Source organism: Alexandromys fortis, unplaced genomic scaffold (genome assembly GCF_014885135.2).
Source record: "Alexandromys fortis isolate MF-2015 unplaced genomic scaffold, M_Fortis_MF-2015_v1.1 scaffold_67, whole genome shotgun sequence".
NCBI classification, from domain to species: Eukaryota; Metazoa; Chordata; class Mammalia; order Rodentia; family Cricetidae; genus Alexandromys; species Alexandromys fortis.
This window is the reverse complement of record NW_026067945.1, coordinates 2,142,699-2,162,570: the sequence shown is the minus strand read 5'-3', so window position 1 is coordinate 2,162,570 and position 19,872 is coordinate 2,142,699. Positions and strand designations below refer to the sequence as shown.

Here is a 19,872-nt window from a genome sequence, read left to right as displayed (position 1 = left end):
AAACAGCTTCTTGGTTGGGAGGTAGGACTTGGTGCCCACTTCCCCTTTTCGGGGCTGGGATTTTTGTCTGGGTTGCACCTGTGCAGGCCCTGTGCATGCGTCCACAGTCTCCTGTGAGCATCAGCCCTGTTGTGCTTCAACAACGCCGTTTCCTTGGGGTCATCTACTACCTCTGTCTGTTCCAATCTTTCCACCTCCTCTTACCCATAGATCCCTGAGCCTTGAGGGGAGGTGTGTGACCAAGCCATCCCATTTAGTACGGAGTGTTCCAAAGTCTCATACTCTCTGTATTGTCCAGTTATGGACCTCTGGGTTAATTCCCATCTACTGCAAGAAGCTTCTCTGATGGGGGGGGGGGTGGTGAACTATGCACTGATTTATGGGGCTAGCCATGTGTTGTCATTGAGGCCATTTTATTGCTATATTGCTATGCCCATTTAGCAGAACGATAGCAATAGGTTTTCCCCTAGAAACAGGATGGTGTACATACATTCTTAATAGTTTGACAGGATGCATCCCTCCTCTCCATGGAGTCTTCAGTACTCTCCCCGTTCTGTTCAGTCTAGTCCCCTTCCACTCCACAGCCCAGGCCACTGCCCCCAGCCTCCATGGTTGAAGCCTCTGCTTTGCTGCCCCATGTTTCCGCCTGTGACTTCCCGAGCCTTCCCTCACCATGCACTATCTACTGTGTCCCCCCTTTCCTTTCTTCTATATCCTCCTTCATCTGTTCATCTTCTGCCCACTTACTCGAGGTCTCTCCTGGGGCTCCTTAGGGCAGAGACCTCCTTGTTCACTGTGGCACCCCTCGTAATCATGCCCGCAGGCCCCTGTGAATGGCGGTATGTACAGTGTTGTTAGGATAGTGAAAGAATAGCCTTAAGTTAGGTGTGGGACATTTCTGCCCTCCAGCCTTTCTGCACTCATGTGGGGTTTCAAACAACATCCTTTGGCATCCATGTTTTTAGGTACCAGTGTTATTCAGAGGATAGCGAAAGCACTAGCGGTATCTACAGTGATTGGCTATCCATCTCGACCAGGCTTTGACCCAAGGAGCTAACTGATGTGAGCAGTCCCCGCATGCTTTACTTGATATTCAGCGCCCTTATTGACTGTCCTTCCCAAACCTTCTGCAGAAACACCCTCGGCTTTCCTCGGTCAGAAACCTCTGAGCAATGACTTCTTTTGTTGTCCTTCCCTCTCCTCTGGCATCACGACCTCATCAGAGCTCACTCTTCACCAAAATGGCTCAGTAAAGCATGCTCAGAATGAACGGCAAGCTCTTTGTTTTTGTTTGTCAGTAATCATTTAGGAATGTTCATTCATACAGGCGTGAAGAGTTGCCAAAAGGAAAAGGGTGGTCTTTAAAACATTATTAAAGCGGTCACTGCTGAAGAAAACTCTCTAGGCCCTCTGCAGGGTACAAAATGAAAAGTCATAATTTACCACGGTGATCTCTTGCATTGTTCTGCCTAAGGGAAGCACAAGGAAGCACTGAGCTGTTTGAGGGCAGACATGGAGTAAACCCAGATACCTCATCCTAAAACGCCTACCTTAGGGTGTAAACCCAAATAAGAGCTGCAGTTTAAAGACTGCTCCTTATGACAGAATCCTCCATCTGTGGAGTGGTTCGCAAAAGGAAACTGAAAGGGGAACCAAGCGTGCTGGGTGAGAATTAGCCTAAAATATCTTTGTGTGTGTGTGTGTGTGTGTGTGTGTAGCTTTAACACATTATATACCAGGCCAGTTCTGTTCTGAGAAGGACCGTCTGCCATGGGGGACTCTTTGAAATGCATCCTGTGTGTTCAGTGGCTTTAGAAAGGCGTTTGAAAGCAGATTATGATAGCTATGGGTCTCAGTTTCTGGGTTTTCATGGGCGATGTGGAGCCTTGATTGGTTTTGAATCAGATTCTGTCTCGATGTTTTCCCTCTCTTGTTCTACTGGGCTGTAAGACATACACAGTTCCGGATTTTGCCTGGCTCTCCTGTGTTCTCTTTCTTCTCAACTCTAAATACCTTTCTTTGGATGGTTAGTCCTCTGGTTCAGAGAAGAGTGGGTATTAAAAGCAAGACCACTTTGTGGACTCTTTTGGCCACATTTGCTCCTGCCTGGAATAGTCTACCCCCAGACCCATCCTGTCCCCACCGCACCACCCCTCAAGGGCAGGTGTCTCATTCCTAAGCTTTTAGAGGAGAAATCAGACACACCCTTTACCTCTTCTTTGTTCTGTGGCTTGCTCAGTGGCTATATGGTTTGAGGGAAGCTTCTAGAACTTGTGAACTGGGATCCAGGGATATTCTGAGTGTATTCATCAAAAGGGGGCATGAGACCCTGCTGACCTTCCAAGTCCTCGCTCTGCTTTAAATATTGGCCACGCTAGCCCTGTTGGAGTAACTGTTCAAAGTCTACTATGTGAACTCACCCAGTGGTCCTGTGAGATTGCCAGGGGTTGTGGGGACGTGGGGGTGTAGGGTGTGGATCTATTCTTAGCAGATGAGAAGAAAAGTTCCAACTGAATGTCACACCGCTGATACCTAACAGAAAGCCCTCAGTGTGACAGCCACAACACACGTAGTATCTGAGCTGTCTCATGACTCTTAGTTCTTTTTATTGATATTTTTGGTTATATCCTCACTCCACATTTTAGGGTTGCCTTAAGTGCTTTATGTATATGATGGATTATGGGAACATGCATTTAAATACATATATGTATACATACACATATTAACTAAAAATCTTCCTGTCTTGGGCCAGATCTAAGAAGGCCTTTTAAAATCGGTCTGTATCTTTCTTCAGCAAAGCAGCACAGGCATTCAGGTTGGTGGGTCTCCAGGGTCAGGGGAATCCATGCATAGAAGAACAGTTTAGCCATAGAGCAAAGTCTTTTCAGTCTTAGAAGATGAGTCCTACTTTGGTTAGAACTCTGTGTGGCCAGATACACGGTAAGCTGTTTAGTCCCACATCTGACCTTTACCCACTGTGTGCCTGTGGCACCCCTCTCCCAAGCTGTGACAACCTAAATATCTCTAGATATTGTTAAATGTCACCTTGGAGAGAGACAACATTTACAGGGCTCATTTGACTTCATAACCAGCAACAACTCCTTCCAAACCACTTCTCTTTGGGACCATTGCCTGGCTCCCATTTGGGGATCACATGCACACCCCCAGACATCCATAGATATCAGTCCTGGGCAAGGGATGGTCTTATATTGTGACCAACCATGTGCCTGCCCTCTCCCAGTGGAAGTATAAGTCCCGCCAACAGGGGACTTATTTTTGCCATGTTGGTGGCACCGGGTTCCATACAGGGCCTGGCTATTTTGCCTGATAAAATAGATAAGGGTTGATTGAGCAACTAAACACTGCAAGAGCTGCTTGTGATAATTTTGAGTTTCTTTTCACATAAACAAGATCTAAGCCCAGTGTCAAGGAGAGATAGGGGAGACATTGTACTTTCAGTGTTCCTGTCTGACAGAGCTGGCCAGATAGATGCATGGATTATGAAGAAATACCGCAGAGAAAGGGGGAAAGCCAAAGAAAATAGTGAGTCTCTAGAAGGGCTTGCAAGGGAGGAGCTTTCTAATTTGATGTTTTTTGCCACCAGAATGAAAGTGCGTCTGCAGCACCGTGACTATGTGTCTGTGCGTTAGCCCGCCTGCACGGTGGTGGCCACTGCCCAGTGGCGGTTCCGGTGACAAGAGCAAGACCTCCTTCTAGAAATCTGCTGCCTCGAGGGTTGATGGCTGGCACGTCACAGCGACCACCCAGTATGTACTGGTGTGTGGGGACAGAGGGATCTGCCGTGGGGACAGAGGGATCCGCTGTGTTTCCAGGACCTGCCATGGAGACCCAGAATGGTAAGTGAGGGACTGAGAAGAGTCTGCCATGCTTGGCTTATACAGAGCTTACACATATCAAGAACAGGCATTTGCAACCAAAAAAAATAAAATTAAGATTATTTGGTGATTATTTGGGATCCTCATTTAAATTCCTAAAATGGAGAGGCCATAGACAAAATTTATTATACTGCAAAGACTTTGAAAGTGGGACATTGAACTGGTCAAGTCATTTGTTGTTTTAAATGGGGACTGCCTTTTGATTTTACGCTATAGAAATACTTGTTTACTGAGAAGAAAAAGAGAGAAGTTTTTAAAACAACAAATGCTCACCTGGAATTCCAACACCCCAAGAGCAGCACAGTCCATGTCTCATCTGTTTCTCTTAGTCTGATTCTTTGGTTGAGCAATTCTGAATTCACTCTACAGCAGTGGGTCTCAGCCTTCCTGAGACTTGCGACCCTTCAGTATGGTTCCTGTGTTGTAGTGACCCCAATCACAAAATTATTATCATTGCTACTTCTTAGCTGTAATTTTGCTACTGTTATGAACCATAGCATAAATGTTTGCTTTCTGGTGGTTTTGGGTAGCCCCTGTGAAGGGGTCATTTGACCCCCAAAGGGGCCAAGACCCACACGTAGAGAAACACTGCTCTATGGCATTTAAAAGATTGATGCGTTCTTACATGCTGCTGTCCCCTAACCTTCTCATGGGCACTGGCTGGTTATATACCCAAAAGTGGTATTGCTGGGTCTTGAGGAATGTTGTTTCATAATTTTCTGAGAAATCACTATACTATTATCCAAGGGGGCTGTACCAGCCTGCACTCCCACCAGCAATGCAGGAATGTTCCCTTTACCCCACAACTCCTCCAGCATAAGTTGTCATTAGTGTTTTTGATCTTGGCCATTCTTACAGGTATAAGATGGAATCTCAGAGTTGTTTTGATGTGCATTTCTCTGATGACTAAGGATGTTGAACATGTCCTTAAGTGTCTTTCAGCCATTTTAGATTCCTCTGTTGAGAGTTCTCTGTTTAGGTCTGTACTCCATTTTTTTTTTATTGGATTGTGTGATCTTTTGGTGTCCAATTTCTTGAGTTCTTTGTATATTTTGGAGATCAGACCTCTGTCTGATGTGGGGTTAGTGAAGATCTTTTCCCATTCTGTAGGCTGTCATTTTGTCTTGTTGACCATGTCCTTTGCTTTACAGAAGCTTTTCAGTTTCAGTAGGTCCCATTTATTAATTGTTTCTCTCAGTGTCTGTGCTGCTGGGGTTATATTTAGGAAGTGGTTCCCTGTGCCAATGCGTTCAAGTGTACTTCCTACTTTCTCTTCTATAAGGTTCAGTGTGGCTGGTTTTATGTTGAGGTCTTTGATCCATTTGAACTTGAGTTTTGTACATGGTGATAAATGTGTTCTTCTACATGTTGATATCCAGTTATGCCAGCACCACTTGTTAAATATGCTTTCTTTTTTCCATTTGATATTTTTTTGCTTCTTTGTCAAAAATCAGGTGTTCAAAGATGTGTGGATTGATATCCGGGTCTTCTATTCGGTTCCATTGGTCCTCCTGTTTGTTCTTATGCCAATACCAGGCTGTTTTCAGTACTGTAGCTCTGTAGTAGAGTTTGAAGTCAGGGATTGTGATGCCTCCAGAAGTTCTTTTTTGTACAGGATTGTTTTGGCTATCCTGGGTTTTTTTGCTTTTCCATATGAAGTTGAGTACCATTCTTTTGAGGTCTATGAAGAATTTTGCTGGGATTTTGCTGGGCATTGCGTTGAATCTGTAGATTGCTTTTGGTAAGATTATCTAATCCCTAATTTCTATTGGGACCTCTGAGTTACATCTAATTGTTCAATCTCCTGTGAAGTACCCCGTTCCTATATATTTATACGTAGTTTCCAGGATCTTCCCACAAGACAGCTTGATGAAAGTCAGACTAAAGATTTTCCATCGGAGCTGCACCACTTTTGATACCAACTGGCTATCATGGATGTTGCTGGCACTCTGGGTACTTTGTCAAATCATCTTGTTAAATTCTCACAGCAATCTGTGGAGTTAATGCTTTTTATTTGTTTGGTTAGGTGTGTGTGTGTGTGTGTGTGTGTGTGTGTGTGTGTGTGTGTGTGTGTGGTGTTTAAGTTTCCTGTTTTGTTTTCCCCAAGGCTTTGCATACTCTAGACAAACCATCCACCCCTGGCCTCCATACATAGTCTGAGAAGGGTGCTCTGATCCTGTAGCTGGGAAACTGAGGATAAGAGATGACGAGGTCATCTTGTTTAAGGTCAGCAACTCATCAGTCACAGGACTGCCATCTGTACCCTGGCTGACCCCTAGAAGTCTCGTTCTTAAAATGATAGGCTGTCGTGTATGGTTTGAGAGGGCCATGTTGGTTTTGAGAACCCCACATATTGAGTATGAAGGCCTATATGTTTGTGTCCTCAGCCATAGCAATGATTGAGAGCTAGCTCAGCAGACATTTGTTCAGTTGGCTATTTTTTCTCCATCTTAAATATCTAGGAGCTAACTAGGGTGATGTTTCTTTACACATAAATAAAATTTGAAAAAAAAAAGTTTTTTTTTTGACATTGCCCAGAACTAGATGTCCCAGACTTACATCTTACATTTTAAAATATCTGTCATTTTCCCTGGAAAAGTGAAGTACATCATCCTTCAGTGACTCATTAGCAAGACGTTGTTGCTTTGTGAGTGAGATCACGGTGACTTGGGCAGTAGAATGCTGTCCTCTAATGGGTGGCATCTCTTCCTCTCCAGTTTATGCTTAGCCCCATCCTCCCATCTGCTGCTCCTCTTAGTCATCCTGAAGATGAAGATAGGAATAAGTATGAGAGCAAGGGCATTTGTTCAGTGTAATTCTGGGCAAATGGCTACAACCCCTGATAAAGCTCTGAGGACGACTCTGTCCATCCCTTTTCTTGTCAAGAGTGGTGATCTCAATGCAAGCTTCTCTACCCTTGCGGACAGAACCACCAAGGAGCTTCTCAAACCCCCAGTAGCCAGACACCATCCAGACCCACAAGCGTCTTTATGGGACGGGTCAGGCATGGGCTGGTTTCAGAGGATCCTTCATGTTTTTCATGTGCAGCTGGGGTTGAGAGTCATCCACAGAGCCCCAAGGGCAGCACTTCTGGAATTATGTGCATGTGTTCCCTGGGGCTCTTCATAAATGAAGAGTCTGGTCCCTTGAGATCAGGAGTAAAACTGCTTGTCAATTGTTATGTACAGTTTGGAGACTGATCTGTGATGGTCATATTTTCAGCTTTGAATAAGTGGTTTATTAAGTATATAGCAAGTCCAAGTAAAAGAATAAATAGCAAGTAGCAAACAGGGATAGATAGATAGATAGATAGATAGATAGATAGATAGATAGAAAAATATCATCAAATCTCAAAACATCCAACAGAAATCAACTGGGGAAGCCCCTTTAAGGTAGTCAGCTGGAGTTCCCAATAAAGAGAGTCTAGGCAGAGCAGAGCATGCCCTCTTTTTATTTTCCAGATAAAAAAACCAAACGGCAACAGATAAAATAAGATCATCAATCAGGCATTCAGGACATCCAACAGAAACTGACCGGAAGGCCCACTGTAGGCACTTGTATATCTTGGGATAAACAACATCCTTAGAAATTTGCTCACCTTCTAGCTGTCCTTGGGGCTGTTTAACTGTTCTCTTCCCTTTTTCACAGAGTTAAGGGGCTGGCAGGCTTGAAGGACACCTTAAGATCGACGTTCTTGGTCTGATATCTATGAGACAAGCATTCTTTTTGTTTGTTTGTTTGTTTGTTTGTTTGTTTTTACAAGCATTCTTAAGCCATATTGCAATCTCTTCCAGAGCCAACTTCTCAGTAAACTCAAACAACACGTGACAACTTACCAATCTAACATACATCACACTGCCAAACCTGCAATCTGGGTTGAACCCTTGGAGATATATGGTAGAAGTAGAAAACCAACTCCTGAGAGTTGACCTCTGACCTCCACATGCACATGCGTGTGTGTGTGTGTGTGTGTGTGCTCGTGCATGTGCGCTGCCGAATAACAGAGGTATCGTGCGATTGGTTCTTTTAAAGACCCCATCATCCATTACAGTTCCCAGGAATTTGGGCAAGATGAGCACTGTACAAACCTGGACCAGCCCCACCTGTGTGTTTGTGATAGAACAGACAGACACCTGGAAAACATTACCAAGTACCCAGAGGCCAGACTATTGTTCCTCCCTTGAAGGTCTGTGCCTGAGCTTAATTCTGGTCTGCAGTAGGTCCCTTCTTCCTTATGGCTGTCATCAGGGGCTCAGAAGACCTTTCTGCCCCCAGGGACCCCTTTCCAACCCCTGTTTGAATAATGTAAGGAATTGCAGGAAGCCAGCCAGACTGACAGTTTGTACTAACTACAGAGAGGTTCGTTGTTGGAGACACGTCCTAATCCAAACAGACATCACGTCTGCCTCACTCACTCAACATGGCTTTCCCTGCACTCTGAACACCTGTACTCTCCCAAGATGGGCCAATCATCTAATATACCGCCTATTTCATAATAAAGTGCTAAACGCCTCCTACAGTTGATTAAGTACTATACTCTAAGTGAAAAACAGAAAACTTGTATGCATATACTGTTGCACTATTATGAAAGCCAAAGATCGTAAGTGAAAACCATGTGGGTCGGGCCATCCATATACACCAAGCCCGCAGTTAGGGCCTGGACTGGCAATGTCAAAGGGTAGTGTTTGAGTTGGGATTACAGACACTGGGCTTTGCTTATCTATAGTCTTTGTTTTCTGCAACAAGCACCTTACTTTTTCTTTTTGTTCTGTGTTACTTTTGCAAGCCAGAAGGATACATTGGCAAGTTGCTTTGTGCTTGGGAACACACCCAGGGACTTGTCTATGCTAGGAAGGTACTCTACTGCTCAGCTACCACCCAGCAAGAGTTTGCTTTCGTTTTTTTCCAATCACTGTTTCTTTAAGTACTTATGTGTCCTGACTAGGAACAAGCTGGCATACCTGTCATACAAGGTCAAGCATGCTTCACTGCACCGTTTCCCCTTAACGTATTTTTGGAATAAATGAAATTAGACTCAATTCACCTGCAGCGGAGCCCTCTTCAGGGTCCACATCTGGGTTTTGAGGTGCACTCAGAGACAGGCTGTTGCTTCCTGCCCCTGCCACAAGACATTCTGAGATCGGGAAGAGCCTTACTCCTCAGCCCTGCTCCCTGCAACTGCATCTACCAGCTTCAGGGCAGGGAAGACTGTACCAGACCTATTTTTGCAGCCTTGGCTAAGAAAGGTGGCTGCCAGAGGGAAAGCAGTAATTCTCAAATTATTCGGGGGTGGCTCTCCGTCTTTGAAAAGTCCCTAGGGTATAACATGTTTTAAAATGACCTAATTCTTTATACGTGCATGTGCACCTTTGAAAAAGACTCACACTTCAGCTGAACACATTGATCAAATTCCAGAATTCTTTGGAAATGGTATCTCCCCCCCCCCTGCTTCTATGTGTGTGCTTCGTGTGTGTTTGCATAGCCCCTGCCTATTTTGGCTTGTATGTGTTTAGGGTGGCTTCAAAGCTCATGCGCGTGCAAGCACAGGGCCCACTGAGGCATCATGGCAGGGGGTCTGTGTGCTCGCCACGTGTCTTCGGGGCACAAATGTGAACCAAGAAGGTGTGTCATGCCTCGGTCTCATGAGCATATCAGAGGGGAGCTCCCCTGAGGTGCAGCAGGCACGTTAGGAAGGCTTGGTGGGTTTCAAAGGTTAATTGGCAAGAGGAGCAGTGAGCTGTAGCTAGGCCATAGCTGCTAGAGTCTAGCAGCTTGACAAACTCTCTTGACAAGCTTGACATTAGATGTTCTTCTGCGTGCCCAGATACCAGCTAGAGTGGAGAAACCTGCTCTACCAGTTGAGAGAAAGTAGATCAGCTAAGGAAGCTTCCAGGTAAAGCAGCCTCTCCTCCCACACAGGAGGATGTGGGGAGGGGCTAGAGGGTCTCTGCACGAGGCTCCTCCCCTTGACCTGTGAAAGGTCTAACACAGCTACCTACCTCTTAAAACCGTACCAACTGCCAGCCCCAGCATGGATGGAAGAAGATGGAACATTCCAGAGGGTCTTCAGATCCCAGGTTGTTACCTAGATGCTTGAAATATCCTTTTGTTTTGTTTTGCTTTCTTCCTTCGGTTTTTAAAACTAGGCCTTGATTATCTGACATGTTGCTATAGCAATGAAGTTTGGCCAAGTGGAGACTCATCTTGCCTTCCAGGAAGAAGGAAATAGACTGTATTAGGACATGCCTCTAACATGTTAGCCAACACGCTTCTCATATCAGTGTCTGCTTACGCTTGCCGGGATGTGAGGGGTCCATGGAGAAGATGGCACATATCTAGATAGAGCATGGTCAGTGGAGCCGCCTTCTCCAACCTGAGTTGGAGTACAGAGGCACACCGGGCCTCTCCAGGAAGCATGCTGAAGGCCCAGTAAGTAGTCTCTTACTTAATTAAGTGGGCTTAATTAAGAGTGGCTGGAAGAGGGCCTAGTTGGTCATGGTTGGTCCATGCAGGCAGCAGCTGACTCAGTTGCTCCTCATTCCAACAAAGCTGAGCCGAGCTCTGTCAGTTCTAGGGCTCAATGAGACGTGTTACGCTTCCGTTAATCTGAGGTTAGAGCCCCCCTTAACCGGTAGTCCAGGATACACTTGCTCACTTCCAGTAACAGGGAGCTCACAACCACACAGTGATGCCAGGCTTGGTTAGGTCACGGATGCTCGAGAGTCCGTCCTGCTGTCAGCCAGTTCCACCCAGCAGGGCGACTTCAATCCCTTCAGCCCTTCCTTTAGGAACTAAAGGTTCTTCCTGCTAAAAGCCAAGACCTGACCCTCCTTGCAGATTCCTTCTTAGGCTAACACTTCCGGATGCTCTGAAAGACAGTCCCCGTGACATATTCTGCTCCCATAGTGTTTACCACTTTTCCAACTTCAGTCCGCCCGTGGAACAATCCTTGGCCAGTGGCTTTCTGGGTGCATGGAAAGAACAGCTCCACTTGCTACGTGAGGGTTTTAGGAGGGCTCCCACATGCCCTTCCTCCTTTCTGAATGGCCAAAGCCTGAAGGTCATGGCTCACCACAACCCTCAGCTCTCCCCCTCTTCCCTCTACCCTAATCTGTACTTGCTCCCTGTGATCTCACCCCCAACGTGGGTGGCCAGACAAGCCCTACCTGATGGCTTCTGTGCTGAGGCCCAACCTAGGCCCCTTTGTCACGCTCAGCAGCCAGCAGAAATGTCCGATCCTGCTATCCATGATGGTAACAATGAGGAAGGGCAGTTTCCGTGAGCACAGATTCCTGGGCAGAAGGACAAGAGTTTCACGCCCCTGTTTGGGTTCCTGAGCCACGTAAGTCAGACTTAGGAAGAAGCTGTAACTATTAGCATTCAGGCGTTTGCCCTGGCCTGCTCTCAGGGACCTAGCAAGACAGGTTAGCAGCAGTAGCAAAATATTACACTGTAGCTACTAAGTGGATACATTATATCCCCTTATAAAAGGCAAACCCCTCTCACCCCTCCCCTTTTTCACTCGGGATACCCTGCCAGCCGCAATAATCCTCCCACTTGAGTTCTGTTGTACGGTGTGACTTGGTGGTGCCCTTTGGCTCCAACCCCTCAAGACTGCCTTCCTGCTGCCAGTAAACTGCTACAGTAACTAGAGCTTTTTTCTCTTTGGTCCTCCGGCAATGGGTCCTTCATCTCATAATGTAACAGCATCCTCATCTCATAATGTAACAGCCTAAACACCAGGGTGTGGATGCCTCCCACATTCTATGGTGCCATTTTGTGGGAATTTTGACGTTTTATCTCTTTCCTGGGCTTTTGGTTTCTGGTCCAGTTCTCACTCAGAATGCTGGGAAGCAGCAGAGAGCCTCCGCTCCCAGCGGGCAGCAGAGTTTCAAGGTGAATAACTGACTGTCTGCTAGGCTGTGTTGTTCACTGGGAATGTCCCGCAGCCTATGTGCACTGGACGGATCTCCTGTTTGTGGTGAGTTCATCAGGACATAACCTATCACAGGCTGAAGTCCTTCCGCCTCTCTCTGCAGCATCTACCATCCAGGCCAGCCTTTTCTTCACTCTATCCAGATTCCATTTAACCATCATTCTAGAAATTTATCGAAGGATATTTGCATGGAGGGAGCTACAAAATGGAAATATAATACCCTCCGCCTGGGCTCGTAGCTCCGATGTTGTGGGAAGAATCAAACATTAGTTAGACATCGTATTTCAGCAATACGGATGATTTTAGATTTCAGTTTGCTTTTCCAATTCCTATTAAGGTTGGACCTTCTTGGCCCTTATCCTCCATGCAAGAACCAAGGGGTGTGTTGCCAAGAGTGTCTTAAAAAACCACTTATCTGTCCCTTTCAGGAGGACCAAAAGGAAATATTTAACTTCTGTGTCACTTCAAGCATTTCAAAGAGTCAGGCCTTTGAAGGCCCCAAGAGTTTGTGGTCTGCTGTGGTAAATATAGAATTCTGCAATGGGCCAATATGAGGCTGGAATTTGAATACAAAAGACAAGAATGACACTGAGGTTCCTGCTAGATACTAGTTCTGGCCCTGAGATGGTTGTATGAGCACCCAGAGAAAAGTAGGTGGGTGCAGGTGGCCCACACCTATGGGGGACCAGAGACAGAGGAGCAGGGCCCTGGTTCTGCAGTGTGGTACTGGGTGGGAGGAGGCACCACAGGACCCTCAGGCTACCCACTCCTGCCCCAGATGCTGGTTCAAACAGCATCAGAGAGCAATTGTTCCTGCTTCTGTGCAGACATCAGCAGCACCTCTGGCTTCCAGCATGGAAGGTGAACAAAGGCCTACCTAAGGAGCGTTCTCCTAGGCCCAGTTCCTGTCCCAGGCTTTCTTTTAGGGCACCGACAAGTTCCCACATCATGACAAGGAGACTTAGCATTAGCTGTGAATGCTCGGCCTAGTTTAGACTCATTTCTGGCTAGTTCTTTTTAACTTAATCTGTTTCTATTTACTTTTTGACTCAGAGCTTTATCTTTTCTTTCCTTCTGTATATCTTACTTTCACGACTTCTCCTCTCTGTCTGGCAACTGCCTGGCTTCTTACCCTGGGGGTGTGTCCCTGTTTCTTCTTGTTTTCTTGTTTTTCTTCTCTCTCTTTTCTTCCCAAGCCTAGATTTCTCCTTGTAAGAAAATAAGTAATTAAGTAATTATTTTCTCTGCCCATCCCTCTTCTGCCTAGCTATTGGCTATTCAGCTTTTTTTTTTTTTTTTTTTTTTTTTTTTTTTTTTTTTTTGGTTTTTCAAGACAGGGTTTCTCTGTAGCTTTAGAGCCTGTCCTGGAACTAGCTCTTATAGACCAGGCTGGCCTTGAACTCACAGAGATCCAGAGATCTGCCTGCCTCTGCCTCCCGAGTGCTGGGATTAAAGGCATGCGCCACCACTGCTGGGCCAACTATTCAGCTTTTTATTAGCCCAATAAACATAATTAAACACACACCTTGCATCACTAACCAAATGCAGCACATCTTTCTCTAGTTAATGTTCCACAACAAGTTCCTATCTGAAAGTTCAAGACAGCAGGTATCTGTAATGTAATCCCATAGGTTCCCGCAGGAGAGTGAAATAATACAGGAGAGCCATGGTGCTGGTTCTACAAGTCTCAATTTGTGCAGGACTGATCACCATTAGCTGAATATCTTCATTTCCTACCTTCTGAACTCTGTGTTCAAGCACACATGCATGTGCTTGCACTTGCACGTGTGCATGTGCACGCACACACATAAAACACACACATACACACACACACACTATCCCGGCTTGACACATAGGACATTCAGTTATACTTTTTGTGGTCCTGGATTCTTACCCAGGGTCTCATGCATGCTTGGTGAGTGTATGCAATCCCCATAAGCATGCACATTAAATGTGCAGCTTTTCCCCCTGAGTGACGTCAGAGCTCACGCCATGTGAGTTATGCGCATCAACGCAATCCTTCTCTTCCATCATCCCCTTAGTGAAGTGTCTACAGACTCCCTACAGCTTGCCCGTTATCATAACAGTTGAGTACTGCCGGATGTGCCCTAACAGGACTGTGGAATCACATTAAATGTTTCCAGTGTCCTATGTGTCCCGGTCCAAAGAGACCACTAGGACACAAGGAGCCACGATGCAGGAAGACCCAAGAGCAAAGCCCTGCCCGGTGTCTGCTCCCCAGCGGTCTTGTGTCCTATTCCTGGGTTTCTTATCTGGAGAATCTGCTCGCCTCTCTCTGCCTGGTTCACCAAGACAGTCACTGAGGACTTAGAGCCATAAGTATCTCCGTCACCTTCCTGAATACCACATTTCCTCCGGGGCTCCTTCTGTTGGCACCAAGTCATCCCCATGTCACACTTAGCTTTATGGTATCCTCCCATTGCTAGGACTTAATACTGATCTCATCCTGTGAGGCCCCAGTGTCTGCACCCCACCTTTTCCTTGCACCTTATCACTCTTGTGCCAATGGAGAAATCTTGCCTGGTAGATCAGTGCTGTAGTATAAGGAGCCCAGCTCTGAATAACACCATGGATGGCTTTTCTCCCTAGCAGCCTGCACCGTGCCTTCCAAAAACTAAGGAAGCTAGGCATCAAGAAGAGATTTCTATCAGTTCAAGACTGGTTTCTCTGCATCCCGAACCCAAAACGTGTGGTGTCTTTAGTGATAGGATCCTAGCCTCCAGTTATGATGGGAAACCAAGAGCAATAGCAATAACCTGTGTTGTTTGGGAGACCTCAGAGCCTCTCTGGCCAGCAACTTGCAAAGAGGGAATCCATGTCTGGCACTCTGATTTTTATTTAAAGCATGTCCGAAGATGGCGTGGTCTCGGATTTTCATGGTTTACCAGAAGGAGGAAGCCATGAGAAGGTAGAGCCAACATTTGCTGAGCATACTGAAAACAACAGAAACTGATGTGCGCAGCCCTCCTTCCTTTGAGAATTTACTCGCTGCACAGTATGTCAGAGCCTGCTATGAACCAGACGCGAGAAGCCAGAAATGTCTTCCTAATACTTACAATCCAGGAAGGAAATGCAAAAGTAAGAACTAATCCGTGATGGCCTATGTTTGTCTGAGTCAAGAGTTGGGCCGGGGCTCAGCGAAGCAGTTCTTGCTTCATCCATGTGTCTGGTGCCTCGAGGCTCCTCAGTGACTTGGTTCGCTTCAACGTGGCCTCTCGTCATTCAGTCACACAGCCTTTGTTTCCTCAGTGCCTGCAGCTGAAAGTTTCAGAGTTCCAGTGGTGTAGAAGCTTCTGACTTTCAGAAGGGTCAGGTCCAGAACTGGAGCACGATCGCTTCAGTTAGAATCAGTCAGAAAGCAAGTTCAGATTCAGCCGCCATAGGAAACAGGCTCCCTTTCGGGAGAAAGCACAGAAAGTTAGTGGTTATCTGTAATTTGGTAACTCTTCATACAGTGTTGATTTTCAGTTACTCTAAGACACTTTGAAAAGATTTAAAGTGTGCGGGAAGATGTGCACAGGTTCTATAGAAATACTGTATGACACTGTACATAAAGACTGTACCATTCATGTGTTTTGCCACAGAAAGAACAAATCCCTGCAGATGCCAAGGGCTGACTGTGTATATTACATTTTCTAAAGAGAGACATTCATTATTTTGCCTACTGGGCAAAATTCATAAATTTTATATTTGGACTTGTATTTTAATGTCAGGTTGATTTTTATTATTGCTTTTTCTTTTTTATTGATTTTATTGAGCTCTACATTTTTCTGTGCTCCCCTCCCTGTCTCTCCCCTCCCCTTCAACTCTCTCCCATGGTCCCCATGCTCCCAATTTACTCAGGAGATCTTGCCTTTTTCTACTTCCCATGTAGGTTAGATTCATGTATGTCTCTCTTAGGGTCCTCATTGTTGTCTAGGTTCTCTGGGATTGTGATTTGTAGGCTGTTTTTTTTTTTTTTGCTTTATATCTAAAAACCACTTATGAGTGAGTACATATGATAATTGTCTTTCTGGGTCTGAGTTACCTCACTCAATACGATGTTTTCTAGATCCATCCATTTGCCTGCAAATTTCAAGATATCATTATTTTTTTCTGCTGTGTAGTAGTCCATTATGTAAATGTACCATATTTTCCTTATCCATTTTTTTGGTTGAGAGGCATTAGGTTGTTTCCATGTTCTGACTATGACAAACAATGCTGCTATGAACATAGCTTAGCACATATCCTTGTGGCACAATTGAGCATCCTTTGGATATATACCCAAAAGTAGTATTGCTGGGTCTTGAGGAAGGTTGTTTCATAATGTTCTGAGAAATCACTATACTAATATCCAAAGGGGGTTGTACCAGCTTGCATTCCCACCAGCAATGCAAGAGTGTTCCCTTTTTCCCACAACCTCTCCAGCATAAGTTGTCATCAGTGTTTTTGATCTTGGCCATTCTTAGGTATAAGATGGAATCTCAGAGTTGTTTTGATGTGCATTTCTCTGATGACTATGGATGTTGAGCATTTCCTTAAGTGATTTCAGCCATTTTAGATTCCTCTGTTGAGAGTTCTCTGTTTAGGTCTGTACTCCATTTTTTTTATTGGATTTTTTGTTCTTTTGATGACCAATTTCTTGAGTTCTGTGTATATTTTGGAGATCAGTCCCTCAGTCTGATGTGGGGTTGGTGAAGATCTTTTCCCATTGTATAGGCTGTTGTTTTGTCTTGTTGACCGTGTCCTTTGCTTTACAGAAGCTTCTCAGTTTCAGGAGGTCCCGTTTATTAATTATTTCTCTCAGTCTCTGTGCTGCTTCTCCACCCTCCCACCCCCTCCCTGTCTTCTAGTTTCCTTTTATTCCAAAGAACTGACAGATGCTCAGTTCCCCTTGTTACTCTTTAACCTCAGAAACCACAGGTTCTGTCTCCGGCATGCCACCCAAGACTGTCTGTTCTCTTCTGATTTCAGAAGTTAAGCAGGGTCGGACCTGGTAAGTATTTGGATGGGAGGAACCACACTTTCTTAGGCTTACATTCACAATGGTGTTTTGTTCTTTTTCACAAACATTTAGCCTATGCAAAATTTTATGTTTTATCTCCATCTAATATTTTTTGTATTGTGGAAGTTTTGAGCACATCACAAATGAAAGAGACTAATACAAATGAACCCCCCTTGTGCCCATCACACATCTTCCGCTAATTTACCATGACCAGTCTTGATCTATGAATGTTCTTCTCCCTCTCTCCAAATGACTGGGACCTATGCACAGACTTACAGCTTTAGGAGTCTAAAACATTCACAGCACTTCACCTGCATACTATAAAAATAAAAAAAAAAGATTATTACTGTCCAGTCAGTAGTCAAGTGTGCCTTGCTGTCCATTAACTTGTTATTGTTGTTTCTCTCCTGTCCAGTTGGTTGGATCATTGTCTCTGTGTTCTGCAGATCAACCCTGTTCCAAGACACTTAGCTTCCATTTTCTCCCTCATTTCCTTTTTCTGTGTAGTTTCATTGCGGATAAAGTCACATGATCCTTGGCAGTTCTCACTGTCTGGATTTTGGCTTTGCATTCTTTTGGCCTGGCATGTTCCACTCTTCCCTGTGGTTTCTTTGGACCTGGAGGGCTAGTTAGAATCAGAGAGATTTGTTGGCAAGAGCACCTGATTGTCTGTACATATCCCTGCTACTTTGCCTCAGGAGTCAACGAATGTCTGGTATCTAAATATCCCTCTGATATTTAGATTTTCCCAGAGATTTTTTTTTTAACTGGCATCAACTTTATATTTATTATGAAGGGCCTGATGAGTTTTCAAGTTTTTAACCCAATAGTTTTATTAACCCTTCATTGTTGCTTGGATTATTTATTACATTCAGGTTTACAAAATAATGAGCCTTTATCCTGATGTAGCTCACTTGGTAAAATCCTTCACTCCCATGTGTGATGTCCTGGATTTGATCCTCAGTTCCACACGAAATCAGGTGTGGTGATAAAAAGCCATAATCCCAGCACTCAGGAATCAGAGGCAAGAAGATTAGAAGTTCAAGGGCATCTTTGGCTACACAGTGAGTTGAGATCAGCCTGGGCTCCATGAGATTTGTCTCAACAGAGGAGAGGGTGCTCAAAGCCATTCCTTCCTTAGGTGTAAACAAAAAGTCATCTCCAGAGAAGCATCTTCTCTCTGTTCGTTGTGACCCTGTGGTTCCTTTGGTCACAGCTGTAGAGGAATGTCAGGACCAGTGCTCAGCTCCTTCCCTGTTCATTCTTCTAAAGTGAGTCAGTTTCTGAGTACCTTTCCCAGGCGACCAGTCAGGGAGGGCTTCACCCTCTCCGTATCACTATGAGCGTGCGCTTCTGAACTTCTTGATGCTCCATTGTTCCTCTTTGGCCAGTAGGCCCCGTGGGCTGGTTCCTCTCCTTGCTTTCTTACCTGACAAGGCCACCCAGGATTTGGGGTGTGCCTTTCTCCATCCTGGACCTGCAAAACACTACCTCTCCAAGGAGCCCCATTTTCTCAGCTGATCTCATGATTTTCAATTCTTTAGTGCAGACTTTGACCTGTTCCAGTAGCTGCTTGAGATGTCTGCACCCCTTTCTCCCCGCCTCTCTCTATCCTACACCTTGGCCTCTGTGTTTCAATTTTGGTTCATCTGTCTTTCCTTAATCCTGTTTATTTCCTTGAGACTCCTGTAAAAGAACACCTTTGGCTTTTTGTCCTCTTTGCTGTACATTCTTCTTCTTTCTTTTTTCTACATTTCCCTCTTCCTTTTCCGGTTTCTTGCCTAGTATCCCATCACTTCTGAGAACTTGTCTTATTCAGTTTGGGACTTATTCTCACTGATTAGATTAGAGTCTTAGATTAGATTGAAGTAGATTAGATACTTCTTAAGTTCACTTATTTTTATTTGTTTTTTTTAATTGTTTGTTATTTTATGTATAAATGTTTTGTCTGAATATATATCTCTACACCACATGCAAACCTGGCGGCCTGGGAGGCTAGAAGAGGGCATCGGATCCTCTGGGACTGGAATGACAGACACTTGCCATCTGTCGTATGAGTGCTGGGAACTGAACACAGCTCCTCTGTAAGAGTAGCTAATGCTCTTAACTGCTGAGCCATTCCCTTCCCTTCTCCTTCTTACATTTTTATCATAGGCTTATTTTGATAAAAGGAGCCTATGTGAGCTCCTTCCGTATCCACAGCCTCTATCTGTGCATTCTATTAATGGAAGGTCGAAACTTTGTGGGTGAAAAAGCTGATCGCTGGTTGAACATTTTCAGACTTCATTCTCATCCACCTTCCCATAGAACAGCTATTAGCCTGCAGGGGCATAGTATTAGTGCCATGTGTAATCTATGGATAGCTGTACTTTGGATAGCCATGTGCATATACTGCATCGTTTATAACGCAGGTTGGGCACCTGCAGATATTGGTGTTGAGGGCAATCCTGGATTCACCTTGAGCGCATCAGGGAATGAGCAACTGTACCCTCCATGTCTCTTACTTTCCTGCCTCTGCTTCCGACCCCACCATCTTCACTGCTGCAGCCTCTGCTTGACCTCCCGATCACACAGTTCCCCTTCGGTCCTGCCACTCTGATCTGTACCATACCTGCTTCCCCGCTGTCCCACTCCTCTGCTCTTCACTTCTCGGGGTTGTGTGTTTCTCTAACGGTGGTTCTGGGTGGGGACGGGCCTCTGAGATGCTGGAGAGCTGGGGCCTGAGACGATGCATGGGGAAGTTCAAGTACTGACTCATTCTGTTCCCTCGGGATGAGGGTGACATTTGCTCAGAGCCCAGATCTCACTGATTTCAATGACTAGCTTATTCGGGTAGATGTCCCCACCCGATCTGGGGTAGCAGTGGCAGGATATACCAAGAAATTTCTACCCTTGGTTCAAGTCAGACCCTGCCTTGGACAGACTGTCACCATTAACTGCTCATGTTCCCATGTGAACTCTGAGGCTCAAGGGCTATACCTGTGACATGCGTCACATCTGCCTGACTTCCAACGAGCACGTATTCTGGCCTGCAT

The 19,872-nt window shown here is 45.3% G+C and overlaps 1 protein-coding gene across 1 annotated transcript in view; it reads left to right on the top strand.

Moving 5' to 3' along the window:
* Nucleotides 1–19,872, top strand: part of Lrrk1 (leucine rich repeat kinase 1) — a 131,242-nt gene that overhangs the window by 2,969 nt on the left and 108,401 nt on the right. The window contains exon 2 of the mRNA XM_050149149.1: nt 3,605–3,857. Within this exon, the coding sequence (XP_050005106.1) occupies nt 3,740–3,857 (118 nt within the window). The 5' untranslated portion in view covers nt 3,605–3,739. The remainder of the gene's footprint in view (nt 1–3,604; nt 3,858–19,872) is intronic.